The sequence below is a fragment of the Zootoca vivipara genome, chromosome 5, assembly GCF_965207765.1.
Source record: "Zootoca vivipara chromosome 5, rZooViv2.hap1.1, whole genome shotgun sequence".
NCBI lineage: Eukaryota > Metazoa > Chordata > Lepidosauria > Squamata > Lacertidae > Zootoca > Zootoca vivipara.
The window spans coordinates 31,862,690-31,885,063 of NC_142588.1; the positions used below are offsets into that span (position 1 = coordinate 31,862,690).

At 44.3% G+C, this 22,374-nt stretch overlaps 1 protein-coding gene across 1 annotated transcript; it reads left to right on the top strand.

Moving 5' to 3' along the window:
- Positions 1-1,786: 1,786 nt before the first annotated feature.
- Positions 1,787-21,937, top strand: MINPP1 (multiple inositol-polyphosphate phosphatase 1). The gene is made up of 5 exons (XM_035138141.3): positions 1,787-2,925; positions 7,223-7,420; positions 10,220-10,317; positions 11,140-11,273; positions 19,505-21,937. Exons 1-5 carry the CDS (start codon positions 2,325-2,327, stop codon positions 19,914-19,916), a joined length of 1,443 nt encoding a protein of 480 aa, XP_034994032.2. The 5' UTR covers positions 1,787-2,324; the 3' UTR covers positions 19,917-21,937.
- Positions 21,938-22,374: the final 437 nt, after the last annotated feature.

Genomic DNA, 22,374 nt, shown 5'->3' on the forward strand with positions numbered 1-22,374 from the left:
TTTCCTACTCATATTTAAATACTGCCCCTCAATGAGGCCAAACTTACATTCACAAAATGTTTAGGTGTGTGCGTACCCCTGCTTCCCCCCAGAAAAAAGCACTGGTTATGGGAACTGCCAAAGGGAATGGAATAGGGGGAAAGTTGATGATCTGAGACAGAATAGAAATACTGGGGAGATTGTGGAGAGGAAGGGAGGGAACCAGAAAAGATCACAGAGAAGAAAACAGCCGCCACCTTCTTTCCTCACACAAAAGCAGAAGCTCCACTTTCTTCATTTCAGCAGTGTCAATTATGGGGCAGTGGGGTGTAAGTTTCTTGCTGCTAATGTTAAATAACTGCAACTCACTCAGAGATCTATCCCTCAGAGATCTCTGAGCAATGGTCAGGGATGATGGGAGTTGTAGTCCAACTGTGTCTGAAAAGCCACAGGTTCCCCATCTCTGCTCTAAGGTAAAATAAAAGTGTTTGTCTAAGGCATGAAAACACCATCAATGATGGGGCCAGCTGGGCCTCCCTGGGCACAAAAGCCTAGGTGCCACAATGGAAAAGGCCCTGCTCTATGTCCTCACCAACCTCTGTGGTAGGAGACGGACGAGGGCCTCTCCCAAAGACCTGAGCAGAAAGACAGAATCACGTGGCACAAGGCAGTCATTTGAGTACCTTGACATGATACCTAGTTTGCTGGGCATGCTATTTGACAACTTAAAGAGAGACAATTGCACTGAGACATAAATGCATGTTCTGTCTGTGGTATCACCTTACAACTCTTTATTTGAAGCATCCCACTCAGGGTGCTAGCCAGACTTCATCTGGCTTTTCTGGTTCTATTTTTAAACACTGACGTTAGTTTTTCCATGCTTATTATCCGCCTTGTATGTAAATTATCCATTGATTGCAAGATGCCAGGGAGGGATGTTTGCTATGCTTAATAATCTGTTTGTAGCCTGCTAATAACAGCAATCTGGTTAGTTTCTATGAGCTGGCACTCTGCTTATTAGATAGCCTCAGTATTTCCCCTGCTCTCCCCCACCCGCTACCAGGGAGAAGTCGCTCGCCAATGGGTATGAATCACTGCACATTGTTGTTGTTTTGGAACCTTGTAGCTTGGATGCAGAAATTTAGCATATGCTCAATATACAGTTTCCCCTCTTCCCTCCTCAAGGTGGTTTTTTTGTTGTTTTGTAGGAGTGTGGCTGAGGTATAGCAGGTTCTAGAATATTCATAAAGAGCAGCTCTCCCCTCTGTGGAGCGGCGAGATTCTCATGCACAGGGTCCTCTCAGACCAGGAATTCTCTCTGATTCCTGCAAGCAAGCAGCTTGGTAGCCTTGCGCTGCTGCTTGCCCACCCCCACCCCGCTTTTAAAGGCAAAATCACCAGATCTTTCACAATTTGCCAGTATCATCTATAGTTTGGGCCTGTTTGTTGTAAGGACCTAGATGTTCCTTAGAATGTAACAATGATGGCATTCAATTTCATTGTACTATGTACAATGACAATGAAGTATCTATTCTATTCTATATTACAAAGAAATCACACTGCCAAGTTTGCTGTAAATCTTTCAGCCTTAGCCTCTTCTGTTTCCCAGATTACAGTATGAGGATACTAGGACTGGACTGCATTGCAAGGTTGTTGTTAACCACCCACTCAGCCTTGACCGCAGCTTCAAATGAGCACAGGGCTACTTTGAGCCATGGTGGTAGGGGAGGTGGGGAGTCTAAACATATCTAAAATAACAGCGTTGGCATCAGCCAAAGTACATTCAACCTGCAGTCAAAGCAGCCTTATAATAACTGTTGTTTATTTCTAAAAAGACCCTCAGTATGATGTGCTTATTTTGCACAATCATTCCACCTTCCCAAGGCGTTGAATGGACTTGAGAGAACAAGAGAAAAGGAAGAAAACACGATAGTAGTAAAGGAGGGGCGCTTATTTCTGTTCAGCTGCCCTGTCGCTTTGGGAAGATCTTGTCAGGCTTCCTCAGCCTGCCTCAGCCGGTCCCCGAGGAGGCTGAACGCCACTTAGGGCTGGGCACTGTTGTATATAGGATGGCGGGGGGGGGGGGGGAGAGCAACAACCGCCATCTTGCTTGAGGGAGCCAGTGGCTTAAAGCGTTTAGAAGTCATGCGGTGAGGTGGCCATTTTGGGTGAGGGCAAACAGAAAGTGGGAGGGGAGTAGCCGACCAATCAGCGGAAAGGAAAGCCAAAGCGCGGAGGGGGAGGCCGCCGTGGCTCGACTTCCTGCGTGGGCTTCGCGCTTTGCGCCGGAGATGCGCTCTGGGCACCGCTCTTAGGAGGAGAACAGCTGCTTCCCTGCCGCTCTCATGCTGCGCCTCGGCGGCTGCCTCTTGCTGCTGCTACCGCTGCTCTTCCTCCTGGCGCCGGGGCCCGCCGAGGGGGAGGCGGAGGCGGCGGCCGAGAGGCTGAGCCCTTACTTCGGCACAAAGTCCCGCTACGAGGAACTGCACCCGGAGCTCCTGCGGGACCCGCTGTCGCTCGGGCCGCCGCAGCCGGGCTTCCCGCTACCGCCGGCTTCCTGCGCCCCGCTGCAGCTCGGCGCCGTCTTCCGCCACGGCACCCGCTTCCCGACGCGCAAGCAGATCCAGAAGCTGGGCCGCCTCCACCAACTCATCCAGGGAAACGCCGGCAAATGCAGCGCCAACGCTAGCGCCGCCTCCCGCCTGGCGCGCTGGACTATGTGGCTCCGGCCGGAGATGGACGGCAAGCTGGCCCCTCGTGGGCGCCGAGACATGGAGATGCTGGCCAGGCGCCTCGCCGGCCGCTTCCCCAGCCTTCTGGCCCGGAACCGACGCTTCTCCTTCGTCAGCAGCTCCAAGCACCGGTGCCTGGATAGCGCCGCCGCCTTCCGCGAAGGGCTCCGGCAGGCGCTCGACGGCCAGCTGCAGGGCACGTCCCAAAAGCATGGTGAGAGTAACCCTGCATCCTTCCCACTCCCAGGAAGCCGTCCATTCTCTTTCTGCTTCATTGTAACCTGCATGGGCGTAGCTAGGATTTATGTTAGTGGGGGCGGGACACCCACCTGCCATCGTCCTGAAATGTCTCAACGACAGGTTTTTTTATCACTTTCTTTTGACCCCAAAAGTGATTCTGCAATTTCTACTTTCAGTTAAGTATTTGGAGGGGCGACTGCCCCCCTGCTCCCCACCCCCAGCTATACCCATGATGACTGATGGCACTATGGGGTGCAGAGGTCAGGACCATTTAAAGACCCCGAGGCAGCAATAATGTACCCACTTACTATTTCTTTTATTATTAATTATTATTATTTGCACTTATTAGGCACTTTAGGCAAAGAAAAAGCATCAAATGAAATGAACCACGTGAAAGCAGTTTGGGGCCTGGGATTAAGTGGCATCATTTAATTCAGTGGGAGAAGGTTGTCAGTAGAGAAGCCTAGATTTGCAATATGAGACACAACCCCCCCCCCCAGCAGATACAGAGGAAAAGAATTAAATTAGAACACACCCCATCCACTTCTAAAAGGCCACACAGATAGTTAAAGGCCCAGGCTGGCGTCTAAATATATATAATCATGGCGTCAGGCAATCCTTTCTGGAGAAAGCATTCTGTAAGTTGGGAGGCACTGCAGAAAAGGCACCTTCTTGTGTTGCCACCCTCTGGGCCTCTCATGGAAAAGTCCTGCAATGTTGATCGCAGGGTCTGGGTCTGTTCAAACGGAGAGAGGCTGCCCTGGTGGTATTGCAGTTTTGAACCATTTAAGACTTTATAGGTCAAAACCTGCAATTATAGGTCAAAACCAAGTCTGCATTACAACATGACACAAAGGCTGGCAACATCAGTCCCATCATATGGAATCCCTTGCAGATGATTGGAGTGCCTGGAGAAAGACAGACAGGTTGTGCATTTACAGCAGTGACCAGAGGAGGAATGACCACTCCGAGGAACGCAGAGAGAAGAAACGCCATAGTACATCTGCATCAGCGCAGCCAGACTCCTTCATCTGCCCCAGCTGCAATAAAACATGTCTCTCCCTTACTGGTCTCTACAGCCACAGCATATTTTTTTATTGATCTTGTGCTTACTCAAGCTGTTTTTCCAAAAACTGCCAAAAACCATACACTCCCATTTTACATTTTTGAGGATTATTTAACAAATCACAAAATCCCTGCATCTTACATGTGGCCGCTATCCCGCAGAACCTTTAGATTAAATCTTATTCCACAACAGAAATTATGCTGAGGTGTCTATGACTATCATTCTCTAACCTTGTTCCTCAAAAGTTAGTCTCACTCTCCCCCCTGCACCTTCGTTAGGTTGGATTTTCAAAAACGTTTGTGTGTGTGTGTGTTTGCTTTTGTTATTGTATGAAAAGAAACTTACCGTGTTTCCCCTTTTTTAAGACGTAGTCAGAAAGTAAGCCATGGCAGCATTTTTTAGCATTAGTGAAATCTAAGACACCCCCCGAAAATAAGACATACCTCCATGCGAGACCGCCGAGCGCCCCAGCCAGCCAAAGGGGCCTGGAACCGGCTGCTGTTGCTGCAGTGAACGCATGGAGCGCCCTGCAGCACCTGGCCTCTTCTTTTCTTTTTTTTGGGCTGCCCGAGGCCTGCCGCCCCGCCACCGGAACCGGCGGCTGCAGAGCGGAGCGCTCCGAAGCAGCGAGCGCTCGGAGCGCCCTGCAGCACCTGGCTTCTTCTTTTGCGGGGGGGGGGGAGCTGCATGAGGCCTGCCGCCCCGCCGCTGTAACCGGCGGCTGCAGAGCGGAGCGCTCCGAAGCGCCGAGCGCTCGGAGCGCCCTGCAGCGCCTGGCCTCTTCTTTTTTTGGGGGGAGGAGCTGCCCGAGGCCTGCCGCCCCGCCGCCGGAACCGGCGGCTGCAGAGCGGAGCACTCCGAAGCGCCGAGCGCTCGGAGCGCCCTGCAGCGCCTGGCCTCTTCTCTTTTTGTTTGGCTGCCCGAGGCCGGCGGCTGCAGAGCGGAGCGCTCCGAAGCGCCGAGCGCTCGGAGCGCCCTGCAGCGCCTGGCCTCTTCTTTGGGGGGGAGAGCTGCCCGAGGCCTGCCCCCCGCCGTCGGAAGCGGCGGCTGCATAGCGGAGCGCTCCGAAGCGCCAAGCGCTCGGAGCGCCTTGCAGCGCCTGGCCTCTTCTTTTGGGGGGAGAGCTGCCCGAGGCCTGCCCCCCGCCGCCGGAACCGCCAGTCTGCAGCGCCGAGCGCCTGGAGCGCCCAGCAGCGCTGGGCAGAGCGCCGAGCCAGCAGCCTGCCACCTCGGTGCCGCGCAGAGCGCCCAGCAGCACCCCGAGCCAGTGGCCTGGCCCTTCCGAGGAGGCCTTAAGGTACAAGGCATCCCCTGAAAATAAGACACCGTCTGTTTTTTTGAGTAAAAAAAGTTATAAGACGGTGTCTTAAAAAGGGGGAAACACGGTACTGTACAGAGATAGCACTTACTACTAATAATACATGGCAGATATGCTTGCATAGGACCTAACATGATACTCAGTATAGACTGGAAATGTTGACATTTAAGACATTATGAAATATATTGCAGTATATTTAAACATACAAGTTTTGGTAATATTAAGGAAATTTAAAATGAATAAATAAAGTGAAAATATTTTATGCAAGCCACTTCAATGATTAAGTGATATACTAATTGTTTTAAATAAACAAATAACATAAGACACGCTGTTGGTAACTGGATAGTACTATGTATGCCAGCAGTTAAAACTACAGTGGAACCTCGGTTTACAACTACCTCTGTTTATGAACGCCTCTGTTTGCGAACGCCGTGGACCCGGAAGTGTTTACATCCGGGTTCTGCGGCGTCGGATGCGCATATCGCGCATGCGCAGAAGCGCTCTATCAGCGCTTTGCGCACGCGCAAAAGCGTGCCTTCGGGGAGCGAATGCCTCCATTTACGAACGCCTCCGTGGAACGGATTGTGTTTGTAAACCGAGGTTCCACTGTAATCTTGAACCAAAGGCTCAAAGCATGTGGGCCATTCGTTCCTTGCTCACGATAAAAAACAGTGCACACCGAGAACTGCAACCAACAGATTGAAAAACCAATATGATTGATGTCAGAGTAGGTTAAATTTACGTGTGATTTTCATATTAATTGTTACACAGAAGATAGGCATGTTGAAACACATTAAACATTCTGAGGTAGTGTATTATGTTTATATGTAGGAACTGGGGGAGAGGAAGATCAGTCTCAGATTTTTTTGCTGGGCTTTCAGGTAGGGGCACTCAGAATGCTATGAGCTGTAGCACAAAGTTGGGAGATAAGGAATAATGGATGTCTAGGCACTGAGCAAAATCACTTCCTTAAGTTCCAAGTGCCCAGAAGTGAGGGGTGGTAGTTACTGGGTAGATAATCATAATTTTTTCAACTAGGAAAAGTGTAGAGCTCAGTATTTGGAAAGCATAAAATAAGAGCAGACCAGGATTGTTCAGGTGGTTGATTTTAGTGAGACCCTGAATAGTGTCAGGCAGGCCATTGCCTGTGATGACTTCATAGTCCCTTGTTTCTAGAATCAAACCCACAATATTCTTTCCGCAAACCGTTCGTTTAGTTTACTTTTAGCAGGGTATTATATTGATAGAGGATTTCACAGAACCCTTGGTTTCAGAACCCTTTTGAGAAATTCTGTGCAAAATGCTTTATATAAAAAAGCATATGCCCCCTGTAGTTTCCTTGAAGCAACTACCTTTAACTCAGTGTTTGACAGAAGATTATTCAGTTTTAAGAGTGTTTCCGAGCACAGTTCAAAGTGTTGGTGCTGACCTTTAAAGCCCTAAACGGCCTCGGTCCTGTATACCTGAAGGAGCGTCTCCACCCCCATCATTTAGCCCGGACACTGAGATCCAGCGCCGAGGGCCTTCTGGCGGTTCCCTCACTGTGAGAGGCAAAGCTACAGGGAACCAGGCAGAGGGCCTTTTCGGTAGTGGCGCCTGCCCTGTGGAACGCCCTCCCATCAGAGGTCAAGGAGATAAACAACTACCTGACATTTAGAAAACACCTAAAGGCAGCCCTGTTTAGGGAAGTTTTTAATCTGTGATATTTTAATGTATCTTGCTATTTGTTGGAAGCCGCCCAGAGTGGGTGAAATCTAGCCAGATGGGCGGGGTATAAATAATAAATAAATAATAATAATATGTTGCAACGTGCTTGCTTTTGCGAATTTATATTCCATTTTAAAGCAACTTATGACATTTAATAACCTTTTAACCTTTCATTTTCAGCCACAATGACAGAAGGAATTGAAACCAATGACAAACTGATGAGGTTTTTCGATCTATGTGAAAGATTTGTTAAATATATAGAAGACAATGATACAGCCATGCATGAGCTGGATGCCTTCAAGGAAGGTCCAGAGATGAAGGAAGTAGTGGGGAAAATTGCAAATACCTTGTGTCTACCAGTGAATGACTTAAACGCAGGTAATGTTCTTTTATCAGCTTCTTACCTGTTTTCAGTTATGAGGAGCAAATACAGTAAGCAGTAAACATAAAGATCTGTTGATAAAGCATTAAAGTTTAACTTCTGTTGAACCTGACTGGAGGACATAAAATATTTACTTTCCCCCCCCCCCCCAGGTTTCTTGTTTTCATTTTCATCACTTTTAGGGACTGGTTCACATAAGTTAAAAGTTGCTGCTCACATATTCCAAAGTATCTCAGTTGCATGCATTATATGACTCTCGCAAGTGCAGAGATGCACACTTGTGCCACGCAGAGCAAAAACTGAAGCCTAGTTCATGTTTCTGTGGTAGCCTGGAGAGAGCAGACAGTCGTGCTCCATTGAGACACACTCTTAGAAGTATTGAAGATGCTTGGGAAAATTTGTACGATGAAGTGCGGAATGCAGAAAGGAAATGGCCTATCAACTCTTGCATGCGGTTTTCAGGTAATGGTGCACACATGCCTATTTCACTGCTACAGTGCTTTTTTTTTTTTTAACTACAAAACATCCACTACCAGCAAGCTCTGTAGCTAGTAACTAACAATATCCATGTCATGAGCCATTATCAACATTGTCTTCTAATAAGCTTTATTTTGGTGTGTGGCACAAGCTACTGGTGTCGGCACCCTTTCAAGAACCTCTGTAGGAAGAGCAAACAACTAAAACTATCTACCACAAGAGCTGCAACTTCTCCAAAAATTGTGCCTAGAAGAAATGTACAACTACTGTAGTTCTCTGTACCCAGCAGATATCTACCCACAACTGACTGCTGCCAGAGTTGTTTAAAGAACATCTGGTGGTGAAACATAGAGGAAGGATGTTTGTGGGTGATTTTCTTTGTAAGTCTGTTTCAGATGTTTGGGGCTACCTAAAGGAATGCTTTGGCTTGTGGTCAAACACTTAAGAAGCATGAGAAACCAACTATCGTGTACAAGTTCTTTGTGGCAACCTTTCCCCCCTTCCTGGGCCACAGGCTAACTTTATTAGATTTTACCAAGAAGAAAGTATTTTCTTGAGAAAAGAGAGGTCCTCATCCTGCTGTTGTTGTACAAACTTTATGGATCCAGATGGTGATAGTGTTTTTTTCCCGGGGGGGGGGGAGGTGCAGGGGTATGCGTACCCCTAAACATTTTGTGAATCTAAGTTTGGCCTCATTGAGGGGGAGTATTTCAATATAAGTAGGAAAATGAGAGTAACCCCTAAACATATTTTTAGAAGAAAAGCGCTGGTGATAAATATTCCACATAACTTTGTGAATCCAGATGGTGTTAGGTATTCCAGTCTGCACTAAAAACCTACATACACCCAGTTTAGTGGGACACAGATGAACAGTGAAATGGGCATCTGGATGTGCATTTGCATTAATTATTTGCATTATGGATCTCCTGTTTTTCAAGTTTTCAAGTACATAAAAACAGCATAAAAAGTCCTTTCTGTCTCACTCTTGAATTCATTAGGCAAGGGATTTTGAGCCATAATTGGTGGAGGAGGAGCTCAAAGATATGCAGATATAAATGCAGTAAAGAAGGTCAATGTCATATGATATAGTATTGACACTTCCGTAACTCCCAAGTTCTGAAACATCTCTCTCCTGTTACGGAGTGTAACTAAGCATTATCCTGTTACTAAATGTGCATAGATGCAGTTTTGACAGTTTCATTTGTCACTTGCCTTTTCTACAGATTGGGTTCTGGTGTCCTTTTTCACTTGACCATCTGAACTAACTAAAGAATATTGAGTTTCCTGTAGTGTGCATGCAACAATGATTTCTAGTTACTTTAATCATAACCCTGCTAAGAGTGATTGAAACAAGAGCAGGTGGTAAGATGTTGTCTGAGTATATTCACTTATAGGATGCATGTTGTTGTTTTTTTTACAGAATATATGATTATGATTCTTTCAATGGTAGAAAGGTTACCATGCTAAGTTTCATCTAACAGCCTTAAAAACGAGGCTTATATTTATACACGTTGCAATTTTAATTAAGTTGAGTTTTTGAACAAGTTTGTGAATATTTTCAGAAGCACTGCATGAATAAAACACTCCAGGCACTGATGTGTTCCTGCTCATATGAATCTAATCAAATAATTTCATTGCAAATATTTAATACCCACCATGTATTCCGTGTTTATGTTAAAACATATGTTAAAAACATGCTTGAAGTACATAAAACTCCCACATTCACTAGCTCATTTCTTTTTGCTTACAGTTTGTAGTGTATTATATGTATTGATTCCAGGGATGCAGAAGACTACAGATAAACCAGTGGACCCATTTGTGGAATTGCAAGCATAGTTCTTGCACGTCACCCCTCTGTTTGTGCCAGGGATAGGGGAATTTCTTGCCTGCAGGCTAGATCTAGCTCCTGGTGCCTTTGGAACCATTCTGTCTCATCCCTCTTTGCCCCTCCTTGACACAGTAATTAGTCTAGAAAATAGCTTATGGTTGCTATATCAAAGCCTAATTGATATCCAGAGAAAATAATGGCCTTGCCCACGCTTGTTATCCATTTCCCAAGATGTTATCCCTGAGGAAATGCGACTCTCAGCATACAAAAGGTTCCCTAGCCTTGTTCTATACGCAGGACTTGGTTCCAAGATTGTATCTCTTTTACAATCTTGATACCTTCATAGCAGTTTTATAAAGGGGCGTTTCGTTCACCTCTGACATGGTCCTTGTGTGTTGCCCTTTCTGCGTAAACATTTCATTGATGGCTTGTGGCATCCTACCTGATGTACTGTCGGTGTGTTGCTAACTGTTGCTTTTCTTTACAACAGATTTGGTTCAGGTGGCATTTTTCACTTGCTCATTTGAGCTGGCCATAAAAAACATTAGCTCCCCCTGGTGTTCGCTCTTCAGTGAAGAAGATGCCAAGGTAGGTACTGTGTACACATCTGCAACCTCCTTAACGAAAGAAGTGGAGAATTCAATGTTACTCAAGAGTAGAGCCACTGAAATTAATCAGCATTACTCGGCTGTCCATTAATTTCAGTAGTCTACCTGAAATCTGGCACTCACTTAACATGATTTAATTTGACCAAAACAGCTACTGCGGCAGGAGAAGTGCTAGCACATCTGGTACTACCATGGTTTGGTTTTGGGGAGTATCATTTAATATTCTTGCTCTCATTAGATACCCTCTCCTATTCTGGCCCAACCTTCCAGCCTGTCATCCTGAGCATCTGCATGTAGACACCTAGGGTAACAGATGCATATATATTGGCTATTTTCAGTCTCTTTCTAAGGAACACTAAATTCCTAAAAGTAGCACCTGCTTTTAACAAGGGTCATAACTAATGTCTTTAGTGTTAGCTGCACCTATTGACTTCACTCCTGTGCAGGAAAACAGTCCTTTGTCTACCTTTTCACTCATATTCCTATTAGATTGTAGACTTCAGGGCTCAGTCCCATTTGCTGTTCCTGGCTTGCCCCTGGGAGGCAGCAACTGCAGTGTTATAAAGGCAGGTCTCTTCCAAAGCATTTGCTCCTGTTTGCAATGGTGGTGGGGAGGGAAGAGGAAAGGACCCATGGCCTGAGGTGGAAAACAGGATATCCATCTATATTGATGAGTAGGTACAAATAGTTATATGAAAGTTTGTGTGTGCTGGAATGGCCTGCCTGCAATTTACTAAATCTCATATTTTTGCGTGTAAAATAATCCTTCTTTGTAACAACTTTTAAATGTGTGTGATACCAGGTACTTGAATATCTGAATGATCTGAAGCAGTACTGGAAGAGAGCTTATGGGTATCCTATCAACAGCCGCTCCAGCTGCATTCTTATGCAGGATATCTTCAAACATTTGGACCAGGCTGTTACAGAGAGTAAAAGGTAAACGTTTGGTGGTGGTGAGAAAACACATACTCTGTTTCGTGACCCCATTCTGGGTGCCACTAAAATGGTTCCACCTTCTTGAATGTGCCACAGCTGCTATTTGTGGAATGATCAATATATGTAAGCATTCTTTTTTGTGTTTTAAAAGACCAAGATATGTGTGTGTGTGTGTGTCACAGAGCTTTCCAAACTTTTCATGTTGGTGACACACTTTTTAGACGTGCATCATTTTGTGACACAGTAATTCAGTTCTACTAGCTAACCAGAGGTTAAACTAACCCCTTTCCAGCCCTGGGAGGAGCGCAGGGAGCATTCACACAACACACCCACACACTGCAGCTAACACACTAAAGTAGTGCAACACACAATTTGAAAAGCTCTGGTGTAGCAGTTGGTGGGTGAAGAGGACAGGGAATGTTGCACTGGGTGGGGGAACCTTTTTCTGCCCAAGGGTTGCCCCTCTTCCTACAGCCAGGCAAGCATAAAGCATCGTAGTTCAAGGACACATTCTACCCAGCCAAAAGCACTAGAGGCCACAGAGCAGGGACCTAGGGAGGAGGCCCGGAAAGTGTCCTGAAAGTCAGATACAGATGCTTACAAAACAAGAGGATGATTTATTGAGAGAAGTGTCTTTTACATTTAAATTCGATTGAATTGCTGTGGTCACAGTTAGGTATTTTATTTGGCTTGCAATCCACTTATGACTGATTTCCCACTTCAGTTTGGATCTGTGGCAAAACCTTCCTTCAGTTTGTTTCTGGATTCCTGGATATCAAACACATGACTATAACTTTTTATATTCTAACTTGAGTAGAGAACATATGGTGCCCATTCTTTAGTGAGCATTTGTTTTTATTCATTTGCAGAAAGGCTATATGACTTCCCACCAAACATTATCCCAGTTTTTAGTGCACTTCCCCATCACTTTCCTTACTGCAAGAAGTCATTAAAAAAATATGGATTTGTTGCACCAGAGCACTTTAAATTGTGCAGACCTAAATATCCATAAGCTATTGAATCCCTCTTGAAAAATAGTGGCAGTCTGTAGGCAGCTATTGTTAAACAACAAAAAGCAGGAGATCCCAGTTATGAATTGCCTGTGTTATGTCTAAATTTGCTATACAGTACGTAATTAGGAGCTCTGTGAAACAGTGCTGTTCCTTTTCCTAACAGTTGATGGCAGTATAAACAGAAGATGTTAATCTAAATTTTCAATAGGTTTCTCTTAACTAAGCTTAGTAAACCAAAGTACCTAATTGCCTCTTTCACCTACCAGCTTTTCTGAATACTGATCCTGACAAGGGAGCAGAGGGCAGCTGTTGCCTTCTATGGAGGGTGAGTTGAGACACAGGGAGACAAAGTGACTTGCCGTATGTGACACCTAGAATCGAGTAGATAAGTTTAACTTCCAGCCACTAATCCCCAATTAAAGCTGCAGCTAGATGAGATAACATATGCAGAGCTAATGTAAAATAAGCATTCTCATACCTCATTCAAAATAGCAAGCCATTTTTAATCTATAATTTTCCTATTAAAATGTACTTTTAGTATGGAATAGTAAAATATTTAAATCAGCGTTACTTGTACCAAGAGGCAAACAGTTGTTTCCCACAACGCGGATTAATGTTTAAAAAACATTGTGAAATCATCTGAAGTCTTAAACACTGTTATAATTTGGGGTTGAACTTAATTTTCTTCCATGTGAAGGTAACATTTTGAGAAGTACCCATCTCTAGATAAATCCCATGGACTTTGATTCTCCATCTTGAATCTTTGTTTAGTTTTATGAACAAGGATCTTGTTTGCTAGTGACAGAACCTTGCGTAGCTTACTGCCGACAGATGACCAGACATTTGACTAAGCCAGGCATAGGCAAACTCGGCCCTCTGTATGTTTTGGAACTACAACTCCCATCATCCCTAGCTAACGGGACCAGTGGTCAGGGATGATGGGAGTTGGAGTCCCAAAACATACGGAGGGCCGAGTTTGCCTATGCCTGGACTAAACTACATAGAAACATACAATTGTAGAGTTGGAAGGGACCCCAAGTGTCATCTAGTTTAGCCCCCTGCAATGCAGGAATCCCAACCAAAGCGTCCATGGCAGATGGATAGTTGCTTCTTCATAGTTTCTCTCACATCACTTCGTAAATTGTTTCCCCCCTTCAGAATTTTAATTTGTATGTGTTATGTTTATTATAAGGTTAACACCTGCCTTAATCAATAGAGTGACCATATTCTAAGGAAAGCACTGCCTCTGTGCTTTTTAGCTGAGGAGGGAATTTCAGCAGGTGCAGCCTATCCTATGCAAGGATAAGAGACACTTCGCCTGCTTTAATCTTCTACACAACTTTTAAACGTTCAGAAGTTCAATTGGGTTATTCAGCATTGTCATTCCTTAATACCTCATGACCAAGGGTTTATTTGAATCAGTGGAGGTGTGTGTGTGTGTGAGAGAGAGAGAGAGGGGGGGGGAGGAAGGAAGGAAGGAAGGAAGGAAGGAAGGAAGGAAGGAAGGAAGGAAGGAAGGAAGGAAGGAAGGTTCTCTTCAGTGACTCGGAGGGATCACTATTTGACATCAGAAGACAGCCTTATTATTGCCCCCCATATGAGATATGCTTCTGTGTGTATTAATCTTCGTGTGTTTAGGGATTAGCTTTGTTTGGAATGGCTTTATGGAATGTTTAATTATATAACCTTGTAAAGATTTTAAAGAGCTCTAAACAGTTTAGGGGAGAAATTGACTTGTCCCAACCACAGCGAGTTTAAAAACTTCATCCTGAGGTTGAAGAACAGCTTCGCTCATTTGATTCCTATTGGAAGTTAAGACTCCACTTGGTGGACCGTAGCCACAGCCTCAGCTTCTGAACATGCACACTGAACATTTCAAAGCCCTTTGAAGTGAATGGTTGCGCTTCAGTTGTGGATTCCATTTATTTTTTACAAAGGAACAGCCATGTTTTTAGTCCTCTTGCATGCTACAGATATTGAAGGAGCAATGGCAGTCCTCGTAGTTAGAATCATAGAATTGCAGAGTTGGAAGGTATCCTGAGGTTCATCTAGTCCAGGCATGTCAAACCTGCGGCCCTCCAGATGTTTTGGCCTACAACTCCCATGATCCCTAGCTAGCAGGACCAGAGGTTGGGGAAGATGGGAATTGTAGTCCAAAACATCTGGAGGGCCGCAGGTTTGACATGCCTGATCTAGTCCAACTATACCTGCCAACCCAATGACTTTTGTGAGGCTATCAGCTGGCAACTGATGTTTGAATAGAGATAATACTTTACATTCTCTTCCTTACTGAGAACAGTACAGAGATAAGAGCTGTTTGGTTGTCATCGGGCCAACAGGTGGTAGGTAGGGCAGCATTAGGGTTGGTTTGAGAATTTAGTGTTGAGTTGTGAGTGCCAAGCTCCGTCACCATTGCCTTATAAGCTTGGTGCCAATTTCTGCCTGTTTTTTTGTCTTCCTGTGTAGTGCTGCTTTACAGGCATAACGGAACGCAGTAAGACATGTGTGAGTAAAGACATGCACAGGCTTACACTGTCAGATACTTTTCAGAAGGACAGGGAGATGCAGAGCAAGAACTGAAGACATTACCGCTATAGTCAGGCATTCAGATGGCGCCAGTGTTATTTCATCAGATCTGGCCTTTGCCAATACAGTGTCCTTCAACTGCTCTAGGGCTACAAGGACTACAACTCCCAACATGCCGGCTGGAATTGAGTTTTACAGTGAGCTTTCTTCTTCATTGCAGCTTAGAAATGAGAGGGTAGCATCTAGTTATAATATCATTTCAAAAGGCGTTAGGTAGTCAACAGAAGGAGTAACAGGAGTCCTTTAACAACGATTGAAGTTGCGATTATGTTCTCTGGTTATGGGTATATACACCTTCCTTCTTCTGAGTCATACCATCTTTGAGAACAATGTTCCTCAGCCTTCGGTTCCCAGATGACGTTGGACCACGACAACATCCCTGACCACTGGCTAACTGGATAGATGGGAGTTGTAATCCAACAACATCTGGGGATCCAAGGTTGAAGAACGCTGCTCTAGAGCGTGGGTGGGGAATCTTTTCCAGGGGCCATATTGCAAGCTCCCACCTCCTCTCATGGGCCATCGTGACAGGTAGATGGGGCCCAATGGGAACTCCGATCCCTGCAGGCTTCCTGATTTGCACTGACAGCAAGCCTTGCTTTGTCAAGAAACAATAGAGAGTGCTCTATAAGGCTCCTAATTGTTGGCAAACATGTCTCTACCTGCTCCACACTTAACATCGCAGATAATATCAGGTGTCAGGCAGGTTGGTGTGGCTTGGGGAAAATGGCCTCATAGGCCAAACTGGAACCCATGCTGGGCCTGACTAGACTTGTAGGCCAGAGGTTACCCTTCTCTGCTGTAGAGTCTAGACTGGGACTGGTGGCATTTGAAGTCCAAAACATCTGGAGCAGGCTTCCTCAAACTCAGCCCTGTAGTTTTAAGACTACAATTCCCATCATCCCTGAACACTGGTCCTGCTAGCTAAGGATCATGGGAGTTGTAAGCCAAAAACATCTGGAGGGCCGAGTTTGAGGAAGCCTAATCTGGAGAGTGCCAGATTGACCAGCCCTGTATTATGTATTGTGACTTGCAGCAGCTCGCCCAATAGCGAGGGATAGGTTTTAGGGCAGGGGTCCCCAAACTACGGCCCAATTGGCCTCCCAATCCGGCCCGCGACGACCCCCGCCGCCCGCTGCTGCCGCCTGCTCTTACGGCGCGCAGCGCGGCAGCGATCTTCAAAACCGGCAAAAAATCGCCGAAAATCCTTTGTGCGCATGCGTATGGGCCTCTCCCGACCCAGAAGAGGTCATTTCCGACGCACCTCCGGGTCAGGGGAGGCCCATACGCATGCGCACAAGCAATATTCGGCGATTTTTCCCCGCCCGTGTGCGCATGCGCATGGGCGCACACTCCCCCGCCCTCTGGCCCGCTGTGCGCGCACTCCCCTGCCCTCCGGCCCGAAGCCCGGTAAGTCTGGGGACCCCTGATTTAGGGTTTCTGAATACATCTTGACAGCTTGGTGGCGAGGTATTCTGTGTGCTGAATTGACTTTGGGATACCCACTTCTGATTCTTTGAAACAGAAATAAAACTTTAAAATGACAGCATGTAAATTCAGATTTGATTGTTTTCCGCTATCTCTTTACTGAATGGGTTTGTACGTTACTCCCAAACTCTTATTACATTCTCTACAACCTAGAGAATTTTAGATGCAGTGGACTATCTCATTAGGTATTAAACTCCTGAGTTCATGCTTGATAGAAACGCCTTCTTTCTTAACCAGTCAGACACTGCCTTCATTTGTGGGTGAGGCTTTTAAGCTGGCAGCCTACAGACGAAAATGCCTAAATCACCTTTTGCCCAAAGTAAAAGAACAAAGATCTGTTTGCTGTGATAGTTTACTAAACAGGAAGCAATTTGTGCTGTTCTTTTTAGATGTCAGGTGTTGGCAGAAGCATTTCGGCTCCCGGAATTTTGATACTGATTTCTGATCAGTGTTCAAAAATGCACGGGAGCACATTGGTAGAGGCTTCATTTATTTGAGTTTCATGTTGGAGTTACCTAGCTTATTCTTATGTGCCTCATTAGGCTATGCATCAGAAAAACCTGGATGTAAGAAGCACTGGCCACATGGCAGAGGTGCTACGGGAAGCAATGACTTTGCTAAAGGAGGCATCTCACCAAACAACTAAAATGTTCATCCTGACCAAAGACTAAATTCACTTGTGTTGGTTTTCTTAATAAAATAAAGAACAGAAAGAAGGAAATTTGGTATTTGTTGCTTGCATTGGGTCAGTAATTGTGGGAAAAGGGATATTGTCTACCTTCATTTCCTTATGTAAAAACAGTTTTAGTGTGGCTTCTTGGTCTTGCTAAATCACAGTATGGTGATTTTAAAAAAATTAACGGTGGGAAATTTCTTCTGTACTACCCTACCATAAGCACAAAAATATGTACTGTATATGAATTCTTGGAGAAATGACTAATCTATCCTATTTCCTTAAAGCTTGCCACCTGTTATAAAGAACTGAGGATATAACATAACTTACGCAGTACTTTATTATGTCAAAGTGTCATTTTTAAACTTCAGAAACAGGATACTTCAAAGCATTCTTCTCTAAATGGGACAGGTCAAACAAGTAGTTGCATTTTATTTCCTTTTTGATGTTACAGGTTAAACCTCAAAGCAGTTTACAAAAAGATAAAACAATAAAACTGAGAAAAATCCACAACCATACTTCAAAGCATACAAAGAATAAAAATACTGGAGTTGACATTCTGCTTTCCTATAACATGAGCACATGGAATCATGAATAACGTGGTCATGGGATCTTGGACCTTTAAATTTTCAAAAAAATATATTAACTATGAATAGTAGTTGTCAGGGATTATTGTAACTACTCCTGAGTAACGACCTTCCACCTGCTTGCCTTTCAAAAGTCTCTATCAGTGCACATTATTTACAGTGTAGTGAGCGGTCGGTTTCATGTCTCCTCATTCCGAATCAGAATCCGGCACTGCCCCCTTCCGCGATTTGGACCAACATAAAAGCCTCGGGACAGTGAATCTCCTCCCCTTTCTCCTCCTCCTCAATTCCGGACTTGGGTGGAAGGGTCTGCGTTCTGCCTGTGTCCTCTCCTCTCTTTCCCTCTCCCTCTCTTCCTGCCTGTGGAGCAGGGGCTCCTGGATGTTGCCAGAGGTCTGGCACTCCCTTTCTGTCTCCTGACTTTCCTCATCCATCCCTTCGCTTTCATGACTGCTTGGAGATGGGCTGCTTCGGATGAAAGGGGGGGGATCTCTACAAGCCCTCCCCCTTACAGTAGTGATTAACAGTTTTGGGGAGAATAAACTAGATAGCTGCTTTTGCATTACTTTTTTATATTGAATCATCACCGTGGTTACATAAGCAACATAGACGCTTTAGGAACTTACAATCTGAAATGAAACAGGCATTTGGTCAGTTGACTGTCAAGGTGGAGGAGTGTAGATCATGGGCAGAGATAAAATGAGAAATGGGAGTCAAAATATAGGTTGAGTAGGGGCAGAGAGAGCTCTTGAAGGCCGGGCTTTCTACTGACTATAGAAGATCATGGGAAGCCAGGGAAGGAAACAAATAATGTGGTCAGATCAGTGACAAATGAGAATAATTTTGGTTTTAGTTTCTCGATAGACAGGAGAGGACTAAAATGTGAAAGAGGAAGAGGTCAGAGGGCTTACATGAACCAGAGTTGTAGCCACGAGGACAGAGAGGAACAGTTGGCTTTTTAGTATGTTGTACAGGGAGAAAGGTCCATAACATGGCCTTCTAAACAGGTGGGTAGCAGTGGAGAGAAACTAATCCAAGATAAGCTGTGACACTTTGCCTGGACGATAGGATGAATGAAGTAGTCGCCATTTGTGTGCCAAAAAAAAAAAATGATTACAGAGTGAGTGCTTCTTGTGCATCACCCGTAGATGAGTTGTGAGCTGCACATTCTCTGCTTTGCCATTCATTCTCTTTAGAGCAGGCACCCCCAAACTGCGGCCCTCCAGATGTTTCGGCCTACAACTCCCATGATCCCTAGCTAACAGGACCAGTGGTCAGGGATGATGGGAATTGTAGTCCAAAACATCTGGAGGGCCGAAGTTTGGCGATGCCTGCTTTAGAGAATTGCTCTCTTCCACTGCACCCCAATACCACATGATCTCAGCTGTAACTGCAGGCCATCTCTAACCAGGAATGAGATTGAACTTTGATATCTTCTAGTTCTTTTTTATAAATAACGTATTATTATTATTATTATTATTATTATTATTATTATTATTATTTTAAAAAATGATTTTGAGACCAAGTGTTTTTAGCAGTCAAATGCCATTCCTATGGTTCAGACCACCACAAGTAAAACAACTCTTTTACAGTAGCATAGTTTGCTTATTCTTATAACTATACAGTAGTTGTGCCGCACTGCTTGGGACTCAGCTACATTAGTCAAAAAACAGCGTTTTGAATGTGTTGTAAACATGCAACACCAGATGGTGCTGGAGAGTAAAAAGCCCCTACCGTATGTGATTTTTCATAGCGTTTTCTTTTCTCTTTTGTTATAATGATTTAATTTCTGACTTATTTATAGCGTGTTTTTCCCCCTATATGTAGATCCACCCTTAGATTCATCTGACTAACCATCTTTTGCCTGGCTTTTAAACTTTCTAGCTCGAAGCCTATTTCCTCTCCCGTGATCCTCCAGTTTGGACATGCAGAAACCCTTCAACCTCTCCTTGCTCTCATGGGCTTCTTCAAAGACGAAGAGCCTCTTAAAGCTAACAACTACCACAGGCAGATGCATCGGAAATTTCGTAGTGGCCGCATCGTCCCTTATGCTGCAAACCTGTTGTTTGTGCTTTATCACTGTGATCAAGCCACAACTCCAAAGGAAGAGTACAAGATCCAGATACTGCTGAACGAGAAGCTGATGCAGTTTCCGCACACGGGAGAAACAGTTGCTTTGTACACTGACCTGAAAAACCACTATAATGAAGCCCTTCAAAATTGTCACTTTTCCGAAGTGTGCGACATGCCAAAAAATACTACTGAAGGTGATCTGTATGTAAAGGCCTCAAAATAGAGGAAGAGTTTTTGTGTGTGGAAATGTTTGATAAAATGTAGCTCTTTTGCTTTTGCTACTTTTAGGAGGAAGATGTACCATTACACTTTAAAAAACAACTTAAAAAACAATTCTGAAATTCAAAAACAAATATACAGGACATCTCAAAACATTCAAACAAACTTTGGAAGCTGTTTCTGGAGAAGAGCTGCCTTTTTTAGGATCAAGAATGATCTAGGTGTAACCAGATGGTATTTGGCATGCAGTTTACTTCATAGCTATGCCAGTTATTTAATGTGAATAGTTTGGAAGTTACTGTGGATCTCTTTTGCTGCTTCACTGGAATATTTACTTGTGAATACAGCCTCTTATGTACAAACATCTCCTATGTACAAGCATCTCTTATATAAGATTCCAGGTGGTTTTCATGGTTATGTTTTACCAAAATAATTGGTTTTTGTCAAGTATTTTGGAGATCTTGCATAAAGGGTTGCATCTAGTTAAGTTATACTCAAAAATAGTCCATTGAAATAATGGACTTTACTAATTACTTATTTTAATGGGTCTGCTCTGAATATGACCTCATTGCGCACAACCCCAAAATTGTAAAGCAATAGGAGAATACTGGTGCTGCTTAATCTATTTTCATAATTCAGTCTTTTTTGTGTTTTGTTTTGGTAGCTTTTGCCCAGCAATAATGTAGTTCTGTGGCTGCAAAAAGAGGGGTGGTATGTTTGCTATTTGGGCAGATGCCAGCCTGTGATGGGCATTCAGGTATTCTATAATAATAACATTGAAGAGAAGGGGGTCGCTGCTTTGAGTTCAGCATCAAAAAGAACAAAATTATTCAGCTAGGGAGAGTACAGTCGTACCTTGGAAGTCGAACGGAATCCGTTCTGGGAGCCCGTTCGACTTCCAAAACATTCAGAAAACAAAGTGCGGCTTCTGATTGGCTGCAGGAAGCTCCTGTAGCCCATCAGAAGCCCCGTCAGACGTTCGGCTTCCAAAAATAGTTCGCGAACCGGAATAGTCACTTCTGGGTTTGCGGCGTTCAGGAGTCAAAACATTTGAGAACTTAGCTGTTCAGAAACCAAGGTATTACTGTAGTGCACAGTGCACATTTTAAAGAGGAAACTCATAATGCTTTAATATTGCTTCCCCTTTTAAATCCATTCTTGGGTGTGGTTTCCATATGTAAACTGTAAAGAGACTGCTTTTCCCAACTAAAAATATTTAATCATGCATTGAAGCAGGAATTACTGTACGTTTTTCAGAATTGAAAATAGTATTATCACCTCAGTCTTGGCTTTTTTGGTCTGTTTCTCTATACTATGGCTTTTTTTCCCCATTCCTATGAACCATTCCTTGAAACTGGAGTGTGTGTGTTTTTTAGTGGGGCACTATCTTGGATACAGTGTTGCTAAACACTTTGAAGATTTTTTTGGGTTGTTTTTTTTTACCAAGAGTTGCTGCTAAAAAACCCATGCTTTTAAGAAAAATAATAAAGAACATATACCCATAAAAGAGACTGCATCATGGTTATACAGTGTGCAGTGTATCTGTGTGTTAAATTGCTGGTCTATAACATGAGATGCCATGCGGCACTATTTTGAAGGGAGCTCTTTCTAAAGAGAAGGTTTTACTGACAATTTGGGGTGGGGAGGTTCTTAGTGGGGGTTGTCAGGTGAACAAACCTGTAAGGATAGGTCTGTTGACATTGAAGTCCTGTCTATCCCATTCCACAGGATAAACGAAATGTAGCATATGGCATGATAAAGCTGTTTTCATACTGGGTGAATACTGTATAAGTATTTGTGAACAGTGTGGTTGCTAAGGTGTGTGCTTACAGTGTAGCCTTTTGTGTGCCTGTAATTCAGTTTACGATTTCAAACTACTCCTGCATATCATACAATGGTTTGCAACAATGGAGGGGAAACTTCATGACAGTACAAGCTGTTTAAACACCTCAAATGTTGTCAGATAGCTAAATCCTGCCATTCAAAAAAAAATAAAATAAATTTAAAGCAAACATTAAAAAGTAATTCTTGGACTGATTTGTCTCATTTGTTAAATGCAGGATAGACGTTTTGGCTTAAGGCATGATATGCACCATACAGACCTAAAATGTGGGGAGTGGTCATTTCAAGTGGAAGAAGAGCAAACGAGAGAGGCTAGTGAACTTTTCTCAGCCAGCTGCTTCCCCCCCCCCTCGGCTGGAAACGAGCTCAGTTTCAGGAAGGTGTTGTGGTGACAGAGGACAGGATCACACTTCAGAATGACCTCAACAGTTTAGACAACTGGGCCAAAGCAAACAAGATGAATTTTAACAAGGAGAAATGTAAAGTACTACACTTGGGCAAAAAAAATGAAAGGCACAAATACAGGATGGGAGACACCTGGCTTGAGAGCAGTACATGTGAAAAGGATCTAGGAGTCCTGGTAGACCACAAACTTGACATGAGTCAACAGTGTGATGCAG

Coding starts and splice junctions, on each gene's coding strand:
- MINPP1 (XM_035138141.3), top strand. CDS start 2,325: ATGCTGCGCCTCGGCGGCTGCCTCTTGCTGCTGCTACCGCTGCTCTTC. Junction 2,926..7,222: donor GGGCACGTCCCAAAAGCATG/GTGAGAGTAACC, acceptor TTTCATTTTCAG/CCACAATGACAGAAGGAATT. Junction 11,274..19,504: donor GCTGTTACAGAGAGTAAAAG/GTAAACGTTTGG, acceptor TAAACTTTCTAG/CTCGAAGCCTATTTCCTCTC.